At 39.3% G+C, this 27,655-nt stretch overlaps 1 protein-coding gene across 1 annotated transcript in view; it reads right to left on the minus strand.

Moving 5' to 3' along the window:
• Catsperb (cation channel sperm associated auxiliary subunit beta) overlaps positions 1–27,655 on the minus strand; it is a 131,108-nt gene that overhangs the window by 80,226 nt on the left and 23,227 nt on the right. The window contains exons 5-9 of the mRNA XM_028777243.1: positions 17,166–17,261; positions 10,421–10,570; positions 1,978–2,073; positions 1,731–1,849; positions 869–901 (exon numbers count right to left, since the gene is read on the minus strand). Coding sequence (XP_028633076.1) covers positions 869–901; positions 1,731–1,849; positions 1,978–2,073; positions 10,421–10,570; positions 17,166–17,261 — 494 coding nt within the window. The remainder of the gene's footprint in view (positions 1–868; positions 902–1,730; positions 1,850–1,977; positions 2,074–10,420; positions 10,571–17,165; positions 17,262–27,655) is intronic.

The following is a 27,655-nucleotide window of genomic DNA, read 5'->3' on the forward strand; positions in this document are numbered from 1 at the left end:
TTTATACCATGTGAATTTTACCTTGATAAAAGTGCTAAGCAACGAAAAAGACATTTCAAGAGTGAATGCCCCATTACTTATTTGAATCATGCTATATCATTACTGAAATTATTCAGTTAAAATAAATTTTTTGCATTTTCTTAAAAGCCTTCAGGTTTATAGAATACCATAATTATCATTATTAATCTGGGCAATTTTAATATAGAACCATTACTGGGCCTTGAACTAAGCTATGCCTCTTCCTTCTGTTTAGATTATTCCTGCATTTTTCTCTATGAATCCAAACTGGAACAGCTTTAGGAATGATTTCACTTATGTGAGGCTGACCTCAAGTCAAGGATGTTCTGACCCAGTCATAGGATTGGTAGTTCTTAGAGTCATGAGGATAAGCTTTTTCTCTGCAGGATCCTCTACTTGCCTATCCTACTGCTCTACCATGCCATGAGCCATATTCTCATTAGTTTGGTTTGTATTCTATTGTTTAACGTCTGGGGAAATAATTACCATGCTCTAATTACCATGTTTCACTAGAACAACAAGTAAATGTTTGCATACATTGCATATATTTCTGTTGCTGGGAATTGAACCCAGAGCCTGAACATGCAAGGCGAAGACTCTACCATTGAGCTACATCTCCTGAATGTGAGCCATCTCCATAGCAATCTCAGCAAGCCTAGAGAGAACCAACCAGTAGGAAATTGTGGCTACTGAAATGAAGAGGGCCTGATAGCTACAGAGAAAAGCTTTTAGTTTAAATGGAAAATAATTTTATGGTAGCAAGAAAAATCTAGATTGTGAATTATTGCTTTGCAAGTTACCAAGTGAATAGGTATCTTCTAAACCAATATTAGGAAATCAAAAGTCTTACCCTTTCAAATCCACAAAACTCTGCTCTTGAAAGCTGTAGGAAGAATTAGAAGAAGAAGGAGAAGAAGAAGGAGGAGGAGGAGGAGGAGGAAGAGGAGGAGGAGGAGGAGGAGGAGGAGGAGGAGGAGGAAAAGGAGGAGGAGGAAGAAGAGGAGGGAGGAGGAGGAGGAGGAGGAGGAGGAGAAGAAGAAGAAGAAGAAGAAGAAGAAGAAGAAGAAGAAGAAGAAGAAGAAGAAGAAGAAGAAGAAGAAGAGGAAGTTAAAAATATAGTACATTTCAGAGTCATAATAAACTTTGTATTTTAATTGAGCCACAAAAAAATCCTTTGTTTTCTTTTGTGTTCCAGCAAATATGTGACCAAACATTAATGTAGCTTCCCCTTTTGTCTCCTCATGGAACTTAATTGTATGCATATAGCTCCATCTAAATGTACATTTTCCTTCTCTTCATCCCAGCATTATGTTAGCTTTTATTTTCTTATATGTCTTTTCTGCCTGAGGAAACTTTCTATTCTCTGTAGCTAGGCCCAGATAAACAGTCCCAACTTCACTTCTACTTGCTTCTTGGTAGAATAATTTTCAGTTACCCTATCACAGGGGTTAGCATATTAATTTATTGATGTGAGGAAAAGCGTATCAGTTGCAAGAAGCAATCCTGAGATCACTTTGGAACCTTGCTTCCTAGAGCTCACCCTCCACTGACCATTCAATAAACGATGGACCACCTGCAGGAAGGCTATCTTCTAGCCTTAGCCTATCCTAGATGGCTCTTGACAACTACTCAGCACTCAATTGAAAAATATTTCTTTGTATACCACAGACAGTATTAAGAGATAACAAGGAAATACAGAGCGATTTTCATACCTTTATCTGTGAAGTGGTTGGGTAACGAAGATCACTACTTACATAAAGACCCAAAGAGGTGAGGATAACTAAAAAATTATTTGTTAAAACCAAATCTATCACTGTGAGTCCTTGGTGTTCTGAAGGAAAAAATCAAGTCACACCATAGATTAGAAATAGTGAGCTCTTATCAAGGACATTTCAGAAATAGTGAATTAAGTTTGATATAAGTGAAATGCTGAGGGATGAAGACAGCCAGAAAAATTACCATCATTAAGTTCTTTATAGACCATCTTTGTCAGGTCATACCATATGCATTCCTCATAGGTCCAAAATCCAGAAATGGTTTTGCCTATGAAAACACCTACCATGAAAAAAAAAAGTAATTAGAACCAGGCAATTTCAGACAACTCTGTAAACACAAACTTGCTACACCTCCAATCCAGGCTCCTTCATGCAATTTTAGACAAGGTTGACTAGAACTGACAGAATGACGATCTATCTATCTATCTATCTATCTATCTATCTATCTATCTATCTATCTATCTTTCTATCTTGAATATATATTAAGTCATCATAAATCCAAATTTCCAAATGAAAGAAAATGCATGCTTGTGTGTAATTATATATGTATATGTATATGTATATATGTAGATGTATATGTATTTATATATATGTAAATATGCTTATATACTATAAACACACATTTATACAAGGAAGATTAATGATTAATTAAAGTGCCATATAGGCTGTAGTCCAGATGCTCCAAAAATGGCTGTTTACCAATGGAAAGCACAGGAATGCAGAAATTGTTCAGTCCACCAGGTTGGGTGTTCCAACTGACTTGAGCATATGCCAAAATCCTGACAAAGTAGGACCTACTGCCAATGAAGGAATGCACTTTCTAGCAATGGTATGAGAAACAGGCAAAATACAAAAGCTTCCTTCTTCCATGTCCTCTACATAAGATTCCACCAGTGGATGTATCCCTGATTAAAGGTGCGTTTATTCACTTTATGTGATTTAATTAAGAAAAAAAATCCCTCACAGGTGTACCCAGTCTTATTAGGTTTTTAGTAGATTCTAGATGTAGTGAGGCTGACAGCCAAGAATTGCCATCATGCGTTTGCCTCTTGTCAATTTGACAAAAAATCTTAGCTCCTTATGTCATGGTTAATTTCCAAATGAAACCAATAACCAGGTCACAACTATGCCTCCCATGATATACCTTTTGCCCTTGTGGGGCTGAGGTACTGTGGAACGAGGAAGAGCTGGTCTGGAGTAGGAGTAGGGTTGAGTCATGTCCAACCCCAGAAATCTTGTCTTGAGATCAATACGAGTTTGGACCACTGTTTCCTCTGCCTCAGAACATTGTGTCCTGGAGCACACAATCCTGCATTGGCCCCTACTTTTGCCCCCACCAGAAGAGGTCACATAGTCACAGCCAAGTTAAACTTAACCTCTGCTTGTACTGTCATGGTCAAGTTCAGCCAAGTTAAACTCAACTTCTCCTTATATTGTCATGGTTAACAGAACTTGAAGTTGTGAGAATAAGAAGCAAATGTTTTTCTAGTGAGTCACTGGACGTGATAGTGAGTGGGACTATTCCCTTTATCACCCCTTGATTCGCCGACCTCTGAATCCTGGGTATAGGAGAGATATTACCATATATTTGATTCTATTCAAAGCATAAACCACTTAGCCCTGCCAATGAGTACACGTACCTGAAAACCTCTACCAACTCTCCAAAGGTTTTAATAACTTTTGTTCCCCCTCTCTGTCCCAAATTAAAATGAGATTCTCAATGAAGCCTGTCTCCAGTGAAGTCTGTTTCCCTCAACCCTCACCCATTGCCTGAGGTCTCCATCACCCCAGGCCATTCTGCCTCCTGATTCCTCCTCTCAGATTACCCTCATCCCAGCACTACCACCACCACCACCGCCACCACCACCCCTGGCTTGGTTCCAGTTGTGGGCCAACTTTCCCAGGAAGGGCAGTGCAAGTGAAGACCTAATGGCATCCATTCACAAACACAAACATTTCATTTACTTAAATAGGTCATAATTAGGACTAACCTGCTATAGCAATGCTTCATACAAATGCAAACACGTTCTAAAGTTTAGAATAGGGGGCAATGGTCCTTGAGTAACATTCTTTTAGTATTTCAAATTTTTAAATATAATAATCATAATATCTCTTAATCAGTGTTATATTGCGTACTAAAAAACGATTGAGAAAGAAAACAGAAATACCTGCAAAAACACATTCTTAAAATATTAGAGAAACATCAATTATAATCTGTGTTTCTTCAACTGGTCACATGACACTAGCTGGTATTTTTAACTATCTCCATCTACTATACTTTCTGTATTTCCATCACACTCAGCAAGACCTTAGAAGTTCTAGGCTCTTTGCCTAGAGAATTGAGACACATTCCTTCCTTCCTGATGGGTCTCTGTCTTTTGTCAGCCTGCCTAAATTAAGCTGTTGAAATTTCTCCTTGGACACAGGTATGGTAACACCAAGAGACACCCTAAAGGATCTTCTGTATGCTAGACGTAATCTTTTTTACCTTCATTGTGGAGAAGCATTTCAGTCTCTCCTTTTTAATATAAGTCAATCACCATCCTAACACTGCTTTTCCTTACTCAGAAACCAAAGTGGCCACAGGATAGTCTGAGCTTCCAGTTCAATGGAATACATGTTGTGTCTCCTGGCAGGTGCACTCCCCCCTCTGAAACAAAACCTTTTAGGTCAGCAGAACTTAGGGTTGTGGGAATAGGAAGCAAAAGTTTTTCTGGTGGGTCACTACGGATAATATTGTGTGGGAATATTCCCTTTGCCACTCCTTGATTCCTTTCCCTGTGGATCCTGAGTATAGAAGAAAATAGTTCCATATATTTGATCCCATCCAAAGCGTATACCACTTTCTAGAAATTCTTGACCCAGCCCTCCAGGCTACTACTGGCACTTAATCTGTGCTATAATTGTGTGTTCAAAATACCATCCCATTATTTTACCAGGTCAGCTGCTTCAGGATGCTGTGGAATATATTAAGAACAGTGAACAAAGGCCCACTGTTACACTTCTCTGGCTATGAAGTAAGTTCTTTGGTCCCAGGCAATACCATGTGGGATATCATGATGGTTCTTAAGGCATTCTGGAAGGGCACAGATGATGGTTTTGGCAAAAATATTAGGTGCAGGAAATGCAAATCCATAAGTACAATAAATATCTACTCTAGGATATTTATCAGAGTAAAAATCACTCTTCTTTCTCTTGAGGAAGTTGTCCAATGTAGTCAACCTGCCACCAGTTGGCTGGCTGCTCATCCTGGGGAATGGTGCCATATCTGGTGGGGAGGGCTCAGTGTTGGTTTTTATTGTTAGCAGATCTGGTACTCAGCAGCAGCTGTGTCCAAGTCAGCTTTTGTGAGTGGCAGTCTATGTTGTCAAGTTCATATATATCCTCCATCTCTGCCACAAAGACAGCAGGGGAAAGAAGCTAACTCTTCAGAGACTGGGTCATTTTATCTACATGATTATTGAACTGCTTCCCAACTGAAGTTACCTTCTGATGGGCATTTACATGGGATATGAGCATCTTCACATCCTTTACCCTTTTGGTGAGATCTATCCTCATACTTCTTCCCAATATGTCTTTCTCAGAAAGTTTTCAAACATTGTCTTTCCAATCACTGACATCCAGCCATTCCATTGGCTAAATAAAGCCTATGAACCAATAAACAATCATGCATCTAGCCGTTCCTCCTTTCAAACAAAATACATGACCATGTGTATTGCCTGATGTTTTGCCCACTGTGATGATTTCCCTTTGCCAGTGCCTTGAGGATCCCAGAAAGCAGGCTGTAATACTGCAGCTGTCAACCTATGCATTGTGCCTGCATAACCTATAGAACCATCAGTAAACCAGGCCCCACTATTCTCTTCCTTAATCAGCTGATATGGAGCACACCCAATGAGGCTACAGTTGCATACTTGGGAATAAGCAGCATTGTAAGAGAGGAAGAAACTCTAGGCATTTGGGAAACTTCTTCATGAAACCTGCCTATGCCCTTAGGAACTCCACAGGCCTGATCTTATATTTCATTTCCATTTAGTAAGAGATTGCTGCTGCGCACATGGCTTGGTGGCTTTATGGTTCATAAAGGGACGCTCATTTTGCATGGTAACTTGGTAGCCCATTGTTCAGTGTTCAGATTCCAGTAAGATCATTAACAGGCCAAGAAGTGTCTCTCAAAGAGAGAAGAGATGTCTACAGTTGATGGTCGAATCTTGCAAATCCCTAAGGTGTCTTTGGTGATTCTCCTATATAGGCCCTCCAAAGGCTCCAAATGGCATCCCTATCTGCAAATGACACCTCAAGTATAATTGAGTCGGCTGTATCATATGGTCCATGTGGTAGATCTACCTTCTCAGCAGCCTGGCCCTCTGAAGGCACCTTCTCCTGTGCTAGCCTTACACAAAGCCAGCAGCTCTCTGAGTCACTTGGTATATGGGCCAGAGTAGCATATTCAGATGAGGAATGTGCTTTCTTTAGACTCCAAGCAGGCTCACTAAAGTGTTGTGCTTCTTTCTTGGTGGTGAGAGGGGGCCAGGTACGATAACTTATCCTTCACCTTAGAAGGAATATCTCTGCATACTCCATAGTAATGGCTTCTGAAACCTTCACTGAGATAGCTAGAAGGCTTTTCAATTTTGATTGGATTTATTTACCATTCTCTGATGTGCATATCTGTTACCAACAAGTCCAAAGTGGTTGCTACTTGCTGCACACCTGTTCCAATCAACATAATATCATCAATATCGTTGCCCAAGGTGATATTTGTGGGAGAAATATCCCTTCTAATTTACGAAATAGGGATGGATAGTTAATACATACTTGAGGTGGAACTGTAAATGTATATGCTTAGCCTTTACAACTGAAAGCAACTTGCTTCTGAAGTTCCTTATGTACATGTACTTAAGAAGAAAAGACATTTGATAGATAAATAGGTGCACACCATGTATCAGTATATGTGTTAAACTCCTCAAGTAAAGACAATATCTGGTACAGCATCTGCAATCAGTGTTACTACTGATACCTTTTTATAGTCAGCTGTCATTCTCTAAGAAATATCTGTCTTCTGCACTGGCCAGTTAGGAGACTAAAGAGAAGATGTGGTGGAAACCACTACCCCAGTATTTTTCAAGTGCTTGATGCTGGCACTAATTTCTGCAGTCCCTCCTGGGCTGTGGTAACTGTCTTCGGTTCACTATTTTCCTAGGCACATGCTACTCCGATAGGTTTCATTTGACCTTCCCAACCATAACAACCCTTCCTCCACAAGTCAGGGAATCAGTGTGGGTATTCTCCCAATTCTCAGAATATCTGTACCAGTTATACATTCTGAAATGAGGAATAACTACAGAATGATTCATGGACCTCCTTCAGTCAAAACTCCATTAAAATTAAACATCTGACCTCCACAAACCCCTTTAATGGAATGGTCACAGTTATTCACAGGCTCACCAGGAATCTGTGTCAATTATGAACCACTATCCAATAGACCCTGGAAAGTCTGATACATATATTTTTTTCTTTTCTACAGTATACAGCTACCCTTGTAAAAGGTGTTATGTTCCTTTGTGGAAGGACTGAAGAAAGGCCAACAGTAAAATTCTTAGGTATTTTAGCAAAGTCCTTACTCATGAGGACCTGACCTTCCCTTGGTTCAGTGGGTTCAGGATCTATAAACTGGCTCAAGTCTGGAACTTGGTTAGGGCCTGCGATTTCTTTTTGCTGCAATTCAATGTAGTCTTTCCTTAATTTGAGAATGTTTTCAGCCATATAGATTGAACAAAAATGCAGTAGGATCATTCTCTATTTCATGCCTGGAAACATTATTGATAGTCAGTACTGAATGTCCACACCAGTCATATCACCATAAAAATCACTCTGCCCATGCTGTGCATGAGTCAGGCTATTGTGGATATTGTTTTGTCTCTGCTGCCAACTACAAGCACCTTGTCTTTGTTGATTGAGTGCTGCTGCCTGCCACCTGCTACTTCAAGGCCCAACTAATCCCTTTGCATTTAATTCATCCAACCAAGCAGCAGCATCTCCATCCCAAAGGTCTGACACAAGGAAATGGGCAACAACTGTAATTGGGATATGTTCTTGTAACTGGGCTTCCTTTTCTGGTCTTAGTGGGAGAGGATGCCCCTAGCCTCACAGAGACTTGATGTGCCAGGGTGTGGGGATACCCAGGGGACCCTCACCCAGATTGGGGAGAAGAGGATAGAGGTATGGGGGGAAGGATTGTGGGAGGGGGTAACTGGGAGTGGGCAGTGAGAGTGATGTGTGAGTAAGTAAAAAATAAAATAAAATAAAATAAAATAAAATAAAATAAAATAAAATAAAATAAAATAAATTTTAAAAAGAAAGAAAGAAAGAAAGAAAGAAAGAAAGAAAGGAAGAAAGAGAAAGATAGAAAGAAAATGGGAAACAACAAAGCTCTTCACATGTTCTGGTGCCCCTCTCATCATTTTCAGTATTATAGAGTTAGTGAAGAGCATGTCTTCTGGGCCTTCCCATTGTGTAGGATTAGGGTAAACCACAGTCACTCTAACATTGCAATTTCCTTGAGCCTAAAACCCTTCCTCAGTACTAAGACAAAAAGTATCAGCCATCTCCAACCTCTTATCAGTAGGCCATATTTTGAGAAATGCCTCAGCCAGTCAATCAAACAAACTTTTGCTGTCTTTTTGAAACTTCCATATTTGTGAGTTTCCACGTCTAAGCCTGCAATCTCTACTCAGTGCACACATATCAATAACCTCAACCTGATTCAGTTTTATTCATCATCATCCCACACACTTAAAATCCATTCCCACACATATCCCCCAAACTTCTCCTTGAGGGAATTAGTTCTCTGATAGTATAGCACACATCCTCATGAACTACATTTTCTACCTCCTTTCTAGGCACCTGCTTAACTAGAACTCTGGTTATAGGTCAAGAGGCAACTCTTGTGGGCTCTGAGGGATATTAGTATTGTCTTATCTGACATCTCCTTCAGGGAAATTTACTGCTGACTTAACAGAAAATAAAGAAAACATTTTCTCACTTGTAGGTGGATAGGGCAATATTTCAGAGGTTGACGCAGGATTATATCTTTTGCTGAAGGTGAAGAGACTACTTCCTCAGGTGTGATAAACCCTCAAGAATCTGAGGGTTCAAAGTTCCCAGCCTCATTAGGATACTCTCACACATCTCAATCCCAAGATATAGGATTCCACTCTTTGCTAATAATGCCCTTAATTTAATCGCCAACATCCACCAAGCTGTGAATCTGTGTTACCAACAAGTCCAAAGGGGTTACTACCTGCTGCTCACTTGGTCCAATCAGCATGATGTCATCAATATAGTGACCCAATGTGATATGTTATGGGAGAAATAAACAGTCAAGATCCATTCTAAGTTATGAAACTGGGAGGAAGAGTTTATAGGGTTATATTTTCGTTCTAATTCTGTCAATCTTATAGTGGGGGCTTTGGTTTGATTTTTTGCAACTTGAGCTCCATGATTCCTGGAGAGAAGATTCCTTCTTGAGTAAACTTAGACACCTTTTAACTCTTTACGTACATTTGGAGATGGTCAACTTTACATTGAGTTCATTTTCGTCTTTCACTGTATTCTGAGATGCTAGAAGTTGCTTGATCTTATCAAGAAGACCTTTCTTTTCCTTTGTCAGTTTATCCAGAGGTTCTTGAAACAGCTGTCTAACATGATTTCTTTTTCTTTTCTTTCTTTCTTTCTTTCTTTCTTTCTTTCTTTCTTTCTTTCTTTCTTTTTTTTACAAATTGTCAAAACACTTAAAACAGTCACTAAATCCCTTGCCTCTTATAATCCGCAAAGTGTTACAATCAAATGCATTAGTCTTGATAAGTCTGTAATATAATTCACGCCATGAGCTTTCAGTACTCTCTAAGTATCTAGAAGAGCATTTAGTAGCTGTCAGTAAATATATAGGTTCAAGGAAAAACACAGCTGAGGAATGTGTTCCTTATATCTTGATCATCCTAATAAGTCCCCATAGGACTTTTGTTTATGCCTTGTTTGTTTCTTGACCAAGAACAAACCCTATTCTTGCGTATAATTTTTAGAGTTGTATAAAAGCAGCTTGGGAAAAAATATACTTGCTTCAGTGCTTGCTAGAGTCATGATATAGTGTTGTCTAATTGTCTTTTTTTCTTTCATCTTCAATCCCTCCCTAGAAACCCTGTTGACTGACTGAGTGGGCTTGGTCATCTCTGGGAATATTCAACAAACTTAGAGAACAGAGGACTTGTCAGTCAGGACAGCTACCTATGATTGACTGATGGGTTTGCTTTGTTGGTTTTTGAAGAAGGGTCTAAAAGAAGGGGTTCAAGTTAACCTTAAACTTAGTCACTTTGCCTCAGACTGCCAAATAGCTAGGATTATATGCATATGCCACCATGCCCAGATATAAGTCACCATCCACATGGCAAAGATCACAACAGAGGGGTATTTCTCCTAGCACATCACACTGGCATGTAGAAGAGGCAGAGTGAAAAACAATACATTTTACTCTCTGCATGTAATCAGTGTGCAATTCTACTTAAAACCACCCTTAATAACTATAAAATCCTGGTTACTTCTAACATTCAATTAGAAGGTAAACTTACCATTAAATGATGGCTTCATAATAAGGCCCATTAAAGCCACATCATTGGCACAGGGGCTCTTTGTCACTTTGATATCTTGCACCTCTGGATATAATTTTTTGACCTCCATTTCACTAAGTACCTGTCCAAGATTCCACTGAAGAATAGGCTCTGTGGATGACAAATTTAGGCATTTAAATCAAAGCAGTATTCTTGAAACTGGAACACCAATCCCCCCTTTTAAAAAAGGAAAATCATGTAATAGAAATATTTGATTGTCCAAAGGGTGTAGGCAACATAGTAGAAGCTGGAGAGATACTTTAGCACTTAGGCACGATGGCTACTCTTTCAGATGACCTGTGTTTGATTCCCAGCACACAGAGCAGCTCAATATTTTTTGAAGCTCCAGTTCCAAGAGATTCAATGCTCTATTCTGGTCTCCCAGGGCACCAGTCACCACACCTGATGGACAGACATGTGTACAGGCCAATCACCCATGAACATATGACTTTATACATAATCAGTTAGAAATTGGTAAATTTTTATTATGCAAAGGAGAAAGAATAAAATTCTCTTAATAATTCTGTGGCAAAGTCACACTGCTGAAGAACGTTTAGAACAGGAGATATTGCTTTATCCATATATGGCAAATACATGGTCACATGGTCTGTGCTTGGAATACAACAGCTGGAACACAGAACGGGACTAGTTATAATTTAGGGACCAGTGTCTGCTTCAAAATCAAACACGTCTGTTTGCTTCTTTTTGCAATTCTATCAAAACAATAGTAGATAAATTAAAAAGACAAATAAACCTAGAATATAAGCAGATGTTATCATCAGTGAACAAATGGCTAAAGTCTATAGGAAATAGGAAGACACTGAAAGTGGATTAACAGAAAAAAGCAAGCCAATGTGAGACTCTTCAGCCAATCAAAGGATACATATCAGCTCATATGATCAGGGTCTTTCCTATGCCAAAGCAGATGTTCCAGGAGCTGGTGTTTTGTTTTGTTTTGTTTTTTTAAATTCCTCTGCTTTGTTTTTTGCCAAATTCTAACTCAGAAGTTTCTGCTTTTCATCATATCTGTTCTTTCCTTTTTGAGAAGCATTCAATGCAATTCGAGAAGGAGTGGAGCTCTCCCTGGACTTCAGTGCAGTTGAGTGTCACTGGAACTCAAGAGTCGTAATGTACTCTTACTCAACAGGCTGGAGTAAGTAAGGATACCCTTTGACAGATAACTGTTACAGTTTTAAAACTTAGAAAAATCCTACATAGATATGGAAAAGATTGAAGTTAAGTCAAGCTTAACACATATAAAAACAGTTTATTTTTTCCTTCTGGTGAAAAGAAACACTGAAAACATTTTAAACAAACTAAGATATTTAAAACTTCAGAAGAATAAAAAAATTCTTCTTTTGAAAAAAAATAAGAGACAAAGAAACAGAAATATACAAATACAGCCCATGGAGACCTGAAAGAATACTGTTGTGTGATTTTAAGGCAGTCAAAGCATTTCTAACAACAGAGACACCAGTAATCAGTTCTTAGTTATTTGTATTCTACAACATGGTTCTATTCTCTCAAACTGTCATAGTCAACTGCAGACCCAAACACCTTAGGAAGGTCCACTCTTCCCCTGACTTTGTGTAAAGGAAGACAAGCAGTTGTATTTCTGTCTTTTGGGAAGTATTTTTCAGTCTAGCTACAGCCAGGAAGGGGAAAAGCAATGTCAGCTACAAGAATTCAACAGCAGGAAGTTGCTTAAGAGACTTCTGAGGAGCTTGAGGTAAAGAACTGACCTCAGAGCCCGCCTCCACAGTGACACCTCTTGGTTGTAATGATGCAACAGCCACCAGTCATGGCCTTTCTTCCATTCCTGTCATCTTCCCCAGAGTCAGCTTCCTGGCTGACAAGCACCCAATACTGGGACCTTTTCTAAACATAAGTCAGAATGTACTTATGTTTAGAAAGTCCTCACTGTGCTCAATGCATGCAGTTTTGTTAGAGCTGGTAAAATCCCACATTGTCTCCACAATCCCTGCCAGCCTTTACAAACTCAGAACACACCAATCATGCCATCATTTTCTGTGCTTCAGCAAGGAGTCGAGGGACTCTGGCTCACGCAAGCTTGGTGTTGGCAGGCCTTGCCCTTCTTCTCCATTTCCTTTGCCTTGTTAAAAACCGTTAGATTGCATTCCTAAAGCAGCCACCAAGATCTACTCCCTCAATGGCCACTTCCTCCTCCTAAATTCTAGGTATAACAGCTTTAAAGTCCAGAATAGGCCCCGCTTTGTTTCACCTAAGTAATATGCTCAGTCAAAAGCTACAACTACAACACAGCCCATGCTAACACAGACCTCCCCTTTGTGCTCTTCTTTGAGATTACACCCACCAGGTCATAGAATGCTGTTTTTATAAGTCATGAAGCAGCCCCTCAAACTATTCTTCCTACATTAATGTGAAACCAGGTATTTGGGTGTGGTTTGTGCTTAATGTGAGATCTAGTAGGGAATCCCCCAATGTTCAAGAATTGCCAAGGAAGAGTTCTTTCAGCTCAGACCAACCCTATTTCTGAAATTGTCATAGTATTTCTTTTTTTTTTTTTAAAGATTTATTTATTTATTATATATGAATACACTGTAGCTGTCTTCAGACACACCAGAAGAGGGCATCAGATCTCATTACAGATGGTTGTGAGCCACCATGTGGTTGCTGGGATTTGAACTCAGGACCTCTGGAAGTGCAGTCAGTGCTCTTAACCACTGAGCCATCTCTCCAGCCCCGTCATAGTATTTCTAATGCCTCAGCAACTGTAAACATAAAACATTAATGCAGCATACCTCAATATGTGAGATTTCAGAGTTTCTAATACTTGAAATGATTTTATATTGACATTTTAATGCTTAAAATTAGCATAAGTTACCCAAATATTAAAATCCCAAAGCCAGTACCACAATTTTCATTGAATGCCTTTTCTTAATTTTTAGAAAGCATGAACAAAGTAAACAGGGTACAGTATTTTGTCAATTTACTTTTAGATATATTTTTTAAGGCTTGGGGACTCAAACCCAGGGCCTCACACATGAAGGTAAAGCCTTCAACCACTGAACTACATATACCCTTAGTGGCAAGTATTTTAATTTTGTTTAAGCAAATAAAGCAATATAGATACTATTTAAAATTTATCAGCTTCTTTCCGTAGTCCTATGCCAAAGCTATAATCAAATACACAAAATATCTGAGTGTGTGTGTTAGTTGTATGTGTATGTGAATATAAAGGCCGAAAGGCAACTTCAGTGTTACTCCTTAAGCACTGTCTACCTATCCTATTAGATATTTTCATGAGCCTGAGGTTCTTGATTAGCCTAAGTTGGCTAATTAGTGAGTCCTAAGAATCCACCTCAGTGCTAGAATTAAAACTCCATTTCACAACAGCCGAAGTTTTTAGGTTTGTTCTAGGGATCAGATTCAGATCCTCATACTTGAAAAACACTTGAATATTTGAACTGTTTACTCAGCCCCAAGTCCATGTTATTATGTGTTATGTTTTTACTACTCTCTATGCATGCATTAAGAATTCAGAGCACTGCTTTGTATAATTTTTGAAGTTTAATTATGGTATTTTTCTAATTGTTAAAGATCAATTAATTTTACTCCCCCCCCCTCTGTGTGTGTGTGTGTGTTTCTTGGATATATAATTTTGTACCACATGATACCTGGTGCCGTCAGAAGCCAAAATATAGCATCAGGTGCCCCTAGAACTGGAGTTGAGGTAGTTATTGGCTACCATTTCTGTTCTGGGAACCAAACTTTGGTCCTCTTCAAAAGCAACAATTGCTCTTAGCTGCTGAGTCATATCTCCAGCCCTTCTTACTCATTTCTTTTAGAAAAAAAAATTCACTTTCTTATATTGTAGACATCACGCAGGAGGAGCTGTGGAAGGCAAGTTAGCTTCTTGGAGATGATGGCTCACTGTCTTGCTCAGCTGTGATGGGTATACCTTGAAGAGGCACAGCCCTGGGGCCTTCATCTGAAGATTGCTTCTCCCTGCTGCTGTGCCTTCTCATGTTTGTAAATTACCGTATTTCTCATCTATTTAGCATGGTGTGATTGGGAATGGGGAGACCCTCACTTCTTATAATTTGGTGTGATTGTACACACTATTGGAAAATTGTCCTGCAAATCAATGTGAAGATGAACTTTCTTAAAATGATATTATTTAGATGAACTAATGACTTTGCAGCATTCCTGATTTGACTTGAATGTTTTTAGAAAGTTAGGGTAGTTGATAGAAAGTTTAAAGAGATGGTTTAAGTTGTTCTGCCAGAAAGATCTAATAAAATGGGAATCTAGAATAGAGTGCCCCTCCTTGTAGACTATTCAGGGCCACATAGGTTAGGAAGAGTACAGTGAGCTTTATTTCCTTGCAAGCACATAATTGTATTTGGGAGAGAGAAATAGGCTCGGTAAAAGCTAATGATCAAAGAAAACTTTTCATTCAAGGTTGGGACTGAGTTCCAGGACCTTGTGGTCTAGGGATGTGACCACAGGTTACACTGTGCACCATGAAAACACAGGGCTATGAATAAAGACTAAATCATTCTATTATAAGAATAGAGAATAGATGATTATCCAGTTTAGCTGAAGAAGAGTTCAAATAATAAAACATAAGACAGATACTGACCTCTTTCTTTCTAGATACAAATTGTCGTCAGCTAAGTACAGGTTAAAAAAAAATGCTGTTGTGGACCAGCTTGCTTAGACTTTGTTAATCAATGACAAAAGGATTATTGCTTTGGATGAACTTGTGCAAAGAAAGTTAGATGGAAAATTTCTTGCTGAGAGGTAATCCTTTTCTTACATATAGTACTTTGTATTAGATGGTATAAAAAGGCTAAGAGAAAAAAATAAAGTTGTTGGAGCTTGCTCACTGGAGTTTTGCTCTATTTATCTAATATTTCTGTGTCTGTCTGTCTGTCTTTCTGTCTGTCTGTATATATGTATGTACGGTATGTATCAGTATATATGACATTGTTGGAGCTTGTTTTGCTTCATCCACTCAGTGTGTGTGTATTTGTGTGTGTGTATTTGTGTGTGTGTGTGCCTGTATTTATTCTCCTTTTCTCTTTTCCTTTTCATCACCCTTTAACGAGTTTACTGTGTTCAGAGAGTTTCTTGCCAGTCACAGAGAGGGCTGGCCCCAGAAACTCAAGGTTTCTTAGTTCTTAGAAAAGTCTGGTGAGTGATGAAGCACTTACTGCAGACTAAACCCTCTTCAGTTTGCCTGACCTGTCAAATCTGGCCTTTGGCACTTGTATTCATATGAGTATAATTTGTATCTATGTTTGTGTAGAGGCAGTGTGGGCATGTACATTGTGAGTTCTCTTCTTTCACCATGGGCTCAAGGACTTCAATTCATGTTCTCAAGCTTGTGGAACAAGTACTGTCTTAGTCAGGGTTTTACTGCTGTGAACAGACACCAACTCTTATTAGGACAACATTTAGTAGGGGCTGGCTTACAGGTTCAGAGGTTCAGTCCATTATCATCTAGGTATGGCATACAGCATCCAAGCAGGAATGGTTCAGGATGACCTGAGAATTCTACATCTTCATCTGAAGGCTGTTAGCAGAATACTCACTTTCAGGCAGCTAGGACTAAGGTATTAAAGCCCACACCCACAGTGATCCTAACAAGAAAACACCTCCTGGATATGGATGTAACCATTCTCTGTTGTAAAGTTCTTATTCAGTTAATGATTGAATTTATGTGTAAACTTGTGAGGAACTTTTTACCATGTGATCACATCCTATGAAAGATGTATAAGTGCTGAAGGCAAACAGAAGAATGAGCATTCCACTCTTCCCCTTTTTCTTAAGAGAGCTTTTATAAGAAACTTTTTATAACTTAGAAATAAACGCTAAAATCGCTTTCCAAAGTGTCCCCTTTTCTTCCTGCAACTTCAGCTAGCAGGCTGAAAGTTAGAGCTGTGCAATTCCTTCAGAGTTAGAACAAAGGCTACTTTACTTAATCTCTTGCTGTTTGAGGATGAGGTGCTAAATGCAAGAGATTGTAGTTTCTGGCCTCAGAGGAACAAAGAGGAACACAGAGGAATACAGAAGACAGGTCAGCTATACTAGCAAAGCAACTTACATAGGTAAAGTTTATTGTTACACAGCAACCCTAAATATCTCGTAAGACAAAGGCTTACCCTTTTATCTTGTAAGACAAAATCTTAGATACACACACACACACACACACACACCTAAATATCTTGTAAAACAAAGGCTTACCCTTATATCTTGTAAGACAATGTCTTACACACACACACACACACACACACACACACACACACACACCGCTAAAACTCTTCTTCCTCTGCTGCCTCTAGAGGAACCAGGAAGAAGAAAGAAAACCTGCCAGGGCTGGCTCCTAGAACAAACATCCACTTCTGGTCTCTTTGAGCTCCGTACATGGTACACATGCATATATATACACAACAAACACACACATATAAAATAAAAATAAATACAACTTTTAAAGTACTAAAAAACAGATGTCACTAGTACAACAAAAGATTATTCAAAAGAAATTCATCTCAGAGATTCAAATATATTTATAATTTGAATAGATATTAAAATATACATTATATATTATGTATAAAAGCAATGGTCCTGGCCTCTGGGACTTGGCACTATGTGTTAATCATCAAAGTTTGTTCAAAGAATATGTGAATGGCATTCTACTTTTTATGCTGATATTTACCTCGGACAAGATCCAATAAGGTCCCTTCAGTTTCATAAATGTTTAATCCTTCATGCATTGTGATCCTTATAATCCATTGTTCTATAGCTGCAATGTCTAAAAAAAAAAGATAAATAACTTTTTATATGTCATGTTGGTGAAACTAGAAGCTATGACAACATTACTCTTTTACAATCACTTTGAGAACATGAATATGTCAAATTTAAAACATTTTTTCTGCAAACATTTTTTTCTGGTAAAATAAACAACTATAAAATGATTTTATTATAATCACAATGTATTCAATGCTAAAAAGTTTAGATCACAATTTCTCTCTTTTAACTATGGCAAGGACAATGAAAATCATAATCCCTTTGTGAAGGAGTAAAATATCTGTCAGAGAAAAGTACAGGACGTGTGAAGGTGGCAATGCTGAGTTTGATGAAACAGGTAGGGAAAAGTTGACAACACTTCACACCAAACCAATCCCCCAAAATGAAGTAGAAGGTTTAATTTTAAACACATTCTACAAGCCAGTATTATCCTGATACCAAACCAATCAGGGAAGACCATAATGAGAAACCTCAAAGCCAACATTTCTGGTGAACCTTAAGGTAAAATATCCTCAAGCAAATACTAGAATGGTGGGAGCTGAAGAGATTGCTTAAGTTAAGAGCATTTGCTTCTCTTTTAGAGTATCCAGGTTCAGTTATCAGCAACCACAAGGCCAACACAGCCATCTATAACTACAGTTCCAGGGCTTCAAACACCATGTGAGCTTCTTATGCACATAATGGACCTGCCTATGTGAAGACATGTCTGGCCTTAGTGAGAGAAGATGCTCATAGCCTTGCAGAGATTTGAAGTGCCAGGGTGGGAGGGCCTTCACCTCCTCAGAGGGGAGTGAGAGGGGAGATAATGGAAAGTTTGTGGGAGGAGGTTACAGGAGCAGGGTAGAGAGTGAGACATAAAGTGAATAACAAACAAACAGAGAAAAAAACAAATAGCCTTCTAGGTTCCATCCGTGCCTGGGAGCTGACCTCGTGCTACAGTCCAATGCACACTGATACCAGTCCTAAAAAAAAAAGAATATATCTTCATCTCAGCACCTCAAAGTACCTTCTCCAAAAGAGACTATATAATTAGTCACAAAACAGGCCTCAACAGACACAAGAAGATTAAAATAATCACATGCATCCAATCAGATCACCATGGACTAAGGCTGGTCTTCAATATCAACAAAAGCAATGGAAAGCCCACATAGATATGGAACTGAACAATGCTCTACTCAATGATAACTTGCTCAAGAGGGAAATAAAGAAATTAAAGACTTTTTAGAATTTAATGAAAAGGAAGGCACATCATACCAAAATTTATGGGACAAAATGAAAGCAGTGCTAAGAGGAAAACTCACAGCTCTGAGTGCCTCCAAAAAGAAACTGGAGAGAGCATACACTGGCAGCTTAACAGCTCATGTGAAAGCTCTAGAACAAAAAGAAGCAATTACACCCAAGAAGAGCAGAAGGCAGGAAATAATCAAACTCAGGGCTGAAATCAACCAAGTAGAAACAAAAAGAACTAAAAAAAGAATCAACAAAACTAGGAGCTGGTTCTTTCAGAAAATGCACAACATAGACAAAGCATTAGCCAGAATAATCAGAGGGTAAAAGAGTCAATATCCAAATTAACAAAATCAGGAGTGAAAAGGGAGACATAACAACAGAAACTGAAGAAATTAAAAAAATAGTCAGATCCTACTATGAAAGTCTATACTCAACGAAACTAGAAAATCTGGATGAAATGTATGAATTTCTAGACAGATACCAGGTACCAAAGTTAAACCAGGATCAGATAAACCATCTAAACAGCCCCATAACACCAAAGGAAATAGATGCAGTCATTAAAAGTCTCCCAACCAAGAAGAGCCCAGGACCAGAAGGTTTCAGTGCAGAATTCTATCAGACCTTCAAAAAGGATCTAATACCAATACTCTTCAAACTTTCTACAAAATAGAAACAGAAAGAACACTATTCAATTCTATGAAACCACAGTTACACTGCTACTTAAACCACAGAAAGTCCCAACAAAGAAACAGTACTTTAGAACAATTTCCCTTATGAATATCGATGCAAAAACACTCAATAAAATTCTTGCAAACTGAATCCCAAGGATACATCAAAGCGATCATCCTTCATGATCAAGTAGGCTTCATCCCAGGGATGCAGGGATGGTTCAACATACAGAAATCCATCAATGTAATCCAATATATAAACAAACCCAAAGAAAAATGCCACATGATCATCTCATTAGATACAGAAAAAATCTTTAACAAAATACAGCAGCCATTCACATTAAAAGTATTGGAGAGATCAGAAATTTAAGGTGCATACCTAAATTTAATAAAAGCAACATACAGCAAACCAATAGCCAACATCATAAATGGGGGGAAACTCAAAGCAACCCCATTAAAACCAGGGACTAGATCAGGCTACTCTCTCCCTACCTGTTAAATATAGTACTCCAAGTTCTACCTAGAGCAATTAGACTACAAAAAGAGATCAAAGGAATGCAAGTTGGGAAGGAGGAACTCAAGTTATCACTATTTGAAGATGACATGGTAGTATACATAAGTGATCTCCAAAATTCTACCAGACAGCTCCTACAGCTGATAAACAACTTCAGCATAGTGGCTGGATATAAAATGAACTCAAACAAACCAGTAACCTTCCTCTACTTAAAGGGTAAATGGGCTAAGAAAGAAATTATGGAAATAACACCCTTCACTACTGTCACAAAAAATATAAAATATATTCCTGTGTCTCCAACAAAACAAGTGAAAGATCTGTATGACTAGGATTTTGAATCTCTGAAGAAAGAAATCGACGAAGATCTGAGAAGATGGAAAAATCTCCCATCCTCATGGATCTGCAGGATTAACTTTGTAAAAACGGCCATCTTATCAAAAGCAATCTACACATTCAGTGTAATCCCTGTCAAAATTCCAACTCAATTCTTCACAGACATAGCAAGGACAATTCTCAAATTTATCTGAAATAACAAAAAACCCAGGATAGCATAAGCATTCTCAACAATAAAGAGAACATCTGGAGGAATCACCATCCCTGACCTCAAGATGTACTATAGAGCAATACTGATAAAAATTGCATGGTAATGGTACAGAGACAGACAGGTAGATCAATGGAATAGAATTGAAGTCCCAGAATTAAACCCACACACCTAGGATATCAAATCTTTGATGAAAAAGCCAAAACCATCCAGTGGATAAAAGACAGTCTATTTAACAAATGCTGGCTGAAATGGTTGTCAGCGTGGAGAAGAATGGAAATTGATCTATTCTTATCTCCTTGTACAAAGCTCAAGTCCAAGTGGATCAAAGGCCTCCACATAAAACCAGATATGCTGAACAAATAGAATCGAAATTGGGAAAGAACCTTGAACACATCAGCAAGGGAAAAAATTCTCTTAATAGAACACCAATGACTCAGTCTCTAAGATCAACTATAGACAAATGAAATGTCATAAAATTAAAAAGCTTCTGTAAAGCAAAGGACACTGTCAACAGAAAAAAATGGCAATATCCAGATTGGGAAAAGATCTTTACCAATCCTACCTACATCCAATAGAGGGCTAATATCCAAAATATACAAAGAACTTAAGAAGTTAGACTCCAGACAACCAAATAACCATATTAAAAAATGGGGTACAGAGCTAAACAAAGAATTCTCAACTGAGCAATCTGGAATGGCCAAGAAGCACCTAAATAAATGTTCAACATCCTTAGTCATCAGGAAAATGCAGATCAAAACCACCTTGAGATTCCACCTCATACCAGTCAGAACAGCTAAGATAAAAAACTCAGGTAACAGCAGATGCTGGTGAGGAAGTGGAGAAAGAGAAACACTCTTCCATTGCTGGTGAGATTGCAAGCTAGTACAGCCACTCTGGAAATCAGTGTGGTAGTTCCTCAGAAAATTGGACATAGTACTACCTGAGGATCCAGCTATACCACTCCTGGGCATATACCCAAAAGATGCTCCAACATATAACAAGGACATATGCTCCACTATGTCCATAGCAGCCTTATTTATAATCGCCAGAAGCTGGAAAGAACCCAGATGTCCTTCAACAGAGGAATGGATACACTACTCAGCTATTAAAATCTTTGACTTCATGAAATATGCAGGAAAATGGATGGAAATAAAAAATATCACCCTGAGTGAGATAACATAGTCACAGAAGAGCATGAATGGTATCTATTCATTGACAAGTACATATTAGAAAAAAAGTTCAAAATACCCACAATACAACTCCCAGATCATAAGAAGCTCAAGAAGAAGGAAGACCAAAGTGTGGATGCTTCATTCCTACTTAGAAAGGAGAACAAAATAATAACCAGAGGTAGAGGGAGGGAGAGACCTGGGAAGAAGAGAGCAGGGGGAGAGGAAAGGGGTGGGTGGGATTAGATGTAGGAGAAGACAGGGGATAAGTACAGAGTTTCAGGAAATTGAATGGAAGTGTGTAGCAGTGGGGGATGGGTAACTGGGAATAGCCACTAGAAAGTTCCATATGCCAGGAAAGCAAGAGGCTCCCAGGACCCCATGGGGATGACATTAGCTGAAATACCCAACAAAGGGGAGAGAGAACCTGTAGAGAACATATATTGTTGTTAGGTACAGTTGCCGGTTGAGAGATAGGGCACTCACCCATCTCAAAAATATTAACCCAGAATTTCTTCTGTCCAGGGGAAATGCAGGGACAAAGAGTAGAGCAGAGATTGAAGGAAAGGTCCCAGAGAATGCTCTACTTAGAGATCCATCCTATGTTCAGTCACCAAACCCAGTCACTATTTCTGATGCTAAGACGTGCTTGCAGACAGGAACCTGGTATAACTGTCCCCTGAGAGGTTCTGCCAGAGTCTGACCAATACAGATGCAGATCTCACAACCAACCATCAAACTGAGCATGGGAACCCCAATGGAGGAGTTAGAGGAAGGACTGAAGAAGCTGAAGGTGTTTACAACCCTATAAGTACAACTACAAAATCAGCCAACCAGAACACCCAGAGCTCCCAGGGACTAAACCACCAACCAAAGTGTACACATGGAGGGACCCATGACTCCAGCTGCATATGTAATAAAGAACTGCCTTAACTGGAATCAGTGGGAGGTGAAGCCCTTGGTTCTGTGTAGGATCGATGCCCCAGTGTAGGGGAATACTAAAGCTGTGAGGCAGGAATGGGTGGATGGGTGGGTGGGGGAGCACTCTCATGGTAAAAGGGGGAAAGGGTGAAAGGGAGTTTGCAAAGGGGAAACCAGGAATGGGGTAACGTTTGAAATGTAAGTAAACAAAATAACCAATAAAAATAAAATAAAATTAAAAAGATAAAACAATCTTTCAAAATACTACAAAACAAAAGTCTTTGGCATAGTAAAAGATGATAGTAAAAAGATCATGGGATTCATAGTTCAGTAACAAGAGAAGAAACATGCGGAGGACTGCTTCAACCAAGATTGAGACCTCTGCCCCAACTGCCATACTACCTGTGACTCCACAGGGCTCAGCAGATGTGAGATCTCTCCTGCCCTGCTGGAACCCTATCTTCCTTTTAGTCTGCACCTCCAACTGTGTTCAGGGCATGTTGGCACTGCCACCCACCCAGCTCTGCCTGTCTCCCAGGTGGCTTGCTCTACCAGAGACAAAGCACTGCCTACCCCCCCATCCCCCACCCCGTGAGACCTGCTCTAATCCAGGACACCAAGGCCAGCTAATGCTAGAGACAACCAGAAGGTGAAAGGCAAGCATGACAACATAGTCAACAGAAGCCGATGCAATTAGGCACCATCAGAACACTACTTTCCTATGACAGCAAGCCCTGGAGACCCTAACACACATGAAGAGCAAGATTATGACCTTCAGTCCAATCTTATGAAGATGATAAAGGCCTTTTGAAAAGGATTTAAATAATTTCTTAAAGAGGACACCAATAAAAATCACTTAAAGAAATATTGGAAAATACAATCCAACAGCTGAAGAAAATGTACAATACACTTCAATACTCAAAAAATTAGAAATAGAAACAATAATAAAATCACAAATAGAGGCAAACCTGGAGATGAAAAACCTAGGAAAAAGAATAGGAACTACAGACACGAGCATTGCCAACAGAATACAAGAGATGTAAAAGAGAATCTCAGGCATAGAAGATCCCATAGAAGAGATTAATATATGAGTCAAAGGAAATGTCAAGGGTAAAAAGTTCCAAACCCAAACATCCAGAAAATTTGGAACACAATGAAAAGACCAAACATAAGAATAATAGGAGTAGAAAAAGGTGAAGATTCCCAATTCAAAGGACCAGAAAACATCTTTACCAAAATCATAGAAGAAAACTTCTGTAACTTAAAGAAAGAGGAGACCATAAATATATAAGAAGCCTGCAAAACACCAAGTAAATTGGACCAGAAAAGAAAATCCTCCCACTATATAATAATCATAATACTAAGTATACTGAACAAAAAAAATAGTATTAAAAGCTGTGAGGGAAAAAAAGGGTCAAGTAACATATAAAGGCAGACGTATCAGATTTACACCTGACTTCTCAACAGAGACTCTTAAAAACCAGAAGATTCTGGAAAGCTGTCTAGCAGACTCTAAGAGACCATAGATGCCAGTCCAAGCAACTATACCCAACAAAACTCTCACTCAACATAGAAGGAGAAACCAAGATATTCCATGGGCAAAAAACAAATGTAAGTGATAGCTTTCTACTAATCCAGCCCTGACGAGGATAGTAGAAGCAAAACTCCAACACAAGGATGGTAAATAAATCCAAGAAAACACAAGGGAAAAGGGAGGAACATCAAATCCCAGTAGTTGGATTTATTAACCTAGAAGGAGCTATGCCAACTACCAAGAGAGGAAATCAATCAATAGGCCTACAGAATTGTGATACCTACAAACCACAACAATGACCAGCACAGCAAGATATTGCTTGAGGTGCAAGAGTGCTCTTATCGCCTGTCTCCCCATATCTAATCCTGCCCCAACTTTCCCTTCCCTCTCCCTTCTTCTACTTATGATCCTCCCTCCCTCTGCCTCTTGTGATTATTTGGTTCACCCTTCTATGAGGGATTGAAGCATCCTCACTTGTACCTTCCTTCTTGTTAAACTTCTTAAGGTCTGTGGGTTGTATCATGGGTATTCTACAGTTTTTGGCAAATATGCACTTATCAGTAAGTACATGCATCAGGAAAATGAATGGAAATATGAAGCTGCTGGAGGTGGGGTAAGAGGAAACCTCTAGAAAGTTACAGAGACTTGGGATGTGAGAGGCTCCTAGGACTCAATGGGAATGACCTTAGCCAAAATGTCCAACAGTGAGAGATGGAACCTGAAGAGACCACCACCAGTAGAAATGCAGGGCTTCCAGTAGAGGGATGGGTTCACCAACCTACCTTTAAAATTTTTGACCCAGAATTGTTCCTGTCTAAAAGAAATGCAAAGACAGAAATGGAGCAGAGACTGAAGGATAGGCCTTCCAGTGATCGGCTCAACTTGGGATCCATCTCATGGACATGCAACAAACCCTGACACTATTACTGATGCCAAGTTGTGCTTGCAGACAGGAGCCTAGTTCTAGTATAACTCTCCTCTGACAGGCTCTACTAGCAGCTGACTGAGACAGATGCAGATACTTATAGCCAACCATTGGACTGAAGTTGAGAACCCCTATGGAAGGAAGAGTTAGGGGAAGGATTGAAGGAGCTGAAGGGGAGGGCAACACCATAGGAAGACCAACAGTATTAACTAACCTGGACCCCTGGGAGCTCCCAGAGACTAAGCCACCAACCAAAGAGCATACCTGGGCTGGACCATGGCCCCCAAGATATATGTAGCAGAGGACTGCCTTGTCTGGTCTCAGTGGGAGAGGATTCTCCTAATTTTATACAGAGTTGATGTCCGGGGAAGGGGGATACTGGGTGGCATGGGGAGGTGGGGGAGCATACTCTCTGAGGCAAAATGTGTGGAGAATTGAGTGAAGAACTCTGGGAGGAGAGACTGGGGGAGCAACAATTGGAATGTAAACAAATAAAATAATTAATTAAAAAAGGGTGGCTCTTACATCTTGGTGGTTGCTGCTGAATAGTTGGACTAAAGGCTCACACAATACAAATGAAATAATGCTTAGTATTGTACACCTAATCAACTAAGCTTGGGCGATGAAGGAATGGAATCTATATTTCCAAACCAGAATAATCCCTACTGCAATTTTAACCCTTATCCTTATAGCCAGAGATAAGTGTAGCTCTCAGTTCATTACCAAAGATGCTTCTTTGTGCAACAACAACTATTATAAAAAGTCACAATTGGCTAGTACTCAGAGAATTAAAGACCACATGGTACACAGCCACTACAGATACATTTAAAATATCATCCCTGCACCTAAAGCTCATGGGGTTATGATGATAGAAAGATCTTAAGAGACAGAGAGAACCAGAATATTTGCTTGCAGATTGAGTCTTCTCTATAGAACAGGGAAGCTGTGCCCGTGATTTCTCAACTATATGGTTCCAAAAACAGGATCTGAAAAATAATAGCACCAGTCCGCACATAAAATATTGAAGGAGAGCGTTCATGGGCCCCAATACCACATGAAGAGATATAGGCAATTATGTCTGACAAGACAGGGAAATTAGTATCTTGCAGGGCTGAGTATCCTTCTTGGTTATCTAATGTCACACAGTCAACTCTAAAAGACAAATAAATACACATATAAGCAGCACTAAACGGACTCATCTTTGCCTGTTTATTTACTAATATGTATGTTTGAATATATTATATTCAATGAAATCCAAATAAAAGAGGTCTAAAGTTTGAAATGGAGTTGGGGCTATATAGGAAAGACTAGGGAGAGGACAAGAAAGAATGAAATAATGTAAATACAGTACATATATATGAAATCAAAATGCAATAAATGTTTTCTTTTTCTTTTTTTTTTTTTTTTGATTTTTCGAGACAGGGTTTCTCTGTGTAGTCCTGGCTGTCCTGGAACTCACTCTGTAGACCAGGCTGGCCTCGAACTCAGAAATTCACCTGCCTCTGCCTCCCAAGTGCTGGGATTAAAGGCATGCGCTACCACCGCCTGGCATGTTTTCATTTTCTTAAGGTAAAATTAAGTCAGTGCTTGCTTCTAGCATATGTCATACCTAAATAACAAGTTTCCCAGAATTTTTAATGAAATAAGAATATATTTCATGAATGAAGATGTATCAATTTGGTTCACTAGATTAATATACCCAACTCCTGGGATTTGATATTCATTCTTTTCTTCTCTGAGTATTTATAGTAGTATGTGATATTCCACATGCCACTTACCAGAAGACTCCAAAACAAAATAAAACATCATGTAGTACGCCCTATAACATTTTTAGATTAATTTCATTTAGGGAAAGTGTATCAATGCCCAATTTCCCCAATACTACAATTTCTAGAAAATGTGTTTGCTTCATATAAAGGATGATGTGTTGTCTTAGGTTAGTATTTCTATTGCTACAATTAAACATTGTGACCAAAAGGCAAGTTGGGCAAAGAGTTTTATTTGGCTTGCTCTTTCATATCATTCACTGCTTGTTGTCTAAGGAAGTCAGGACAGGAACACAAAGAAAACAGGAACCTGGAGGCAGGAGCTTCTGCGGATGCCATGGAACAGTGTTTACTGCTGGCTTTCTACAAACTTCTGGCTAGCTCAGCCAAGTTTCTGACAGAACCCAGGACCACCAACCAGCCCAGGTGTGGTCTCATCCACAATGAGAAAGGCCTGCCCAATGAGTTATTATGAAAATGTCTTAGAGGCTTGCTTACACCTTATCTTAGAGGTATTTTCTCAGTTGAGGTACCCTCCTCTCAGATTACTTTAGCTTGTGTCAGATTATGCAGCACTGTTTTGCATATGTTAGCACAGTCAACTTGTAAGGTAGCCAGATAAAATGCTCAGTAACATTTGAATTTCAGATGAACCACAAATAATTATTACTATGTCCACACAACTCTATTGGACATTTACATGATGTTGTATGGCACTCCTCCAAATTCCTCCAAATAAAAACATTTCTTCCATTAGCAGTGGCAGTTGGGAATCTCTAGGATAAGCCAGAGATCTGAGATGGGGGGGAGCCTAAGAGGGTCTATGGTGGTGACTCTAGATGAGCCTCCTAGCAGTGGGGGACATAGATCCTGAAGAGGCCACTTCCTGAAGCCAGGATGGACTCTCCATTGAGAGTTAAGGACAGCAACCCATGCACAAAACCTTTGACCAAACTGTATCCTGCCTACCAGGCATACAGGGACAAAGATAGAGCACAGACTGAGACAATGGCCAACCAAGACCGCTCTAAGTTGAGCTCCATTCCATAGACAAGAACCAATCCCTGACACATTAGTGATACTCTGTTATGTTTGCAGACAGGAGCCTAGCATAACTGTCCTCTGAG

The sequence above is a fragment of the Grammomys surdaster genome, unplaced genomic scaffold (assembly GCF_004785775.1).
Source record: "Grammomys surdaster isolate TR1022 unplaced genomic scaffold, NIH_TR_1.0 279, whole genome shotgun sequence".
Classification (NCBI taxonomy): Eukaryota; Metazoa; Chordata; class Mammalia; order Rodentia; family Muridae; genus Grammomys; species Grammomys surdaster.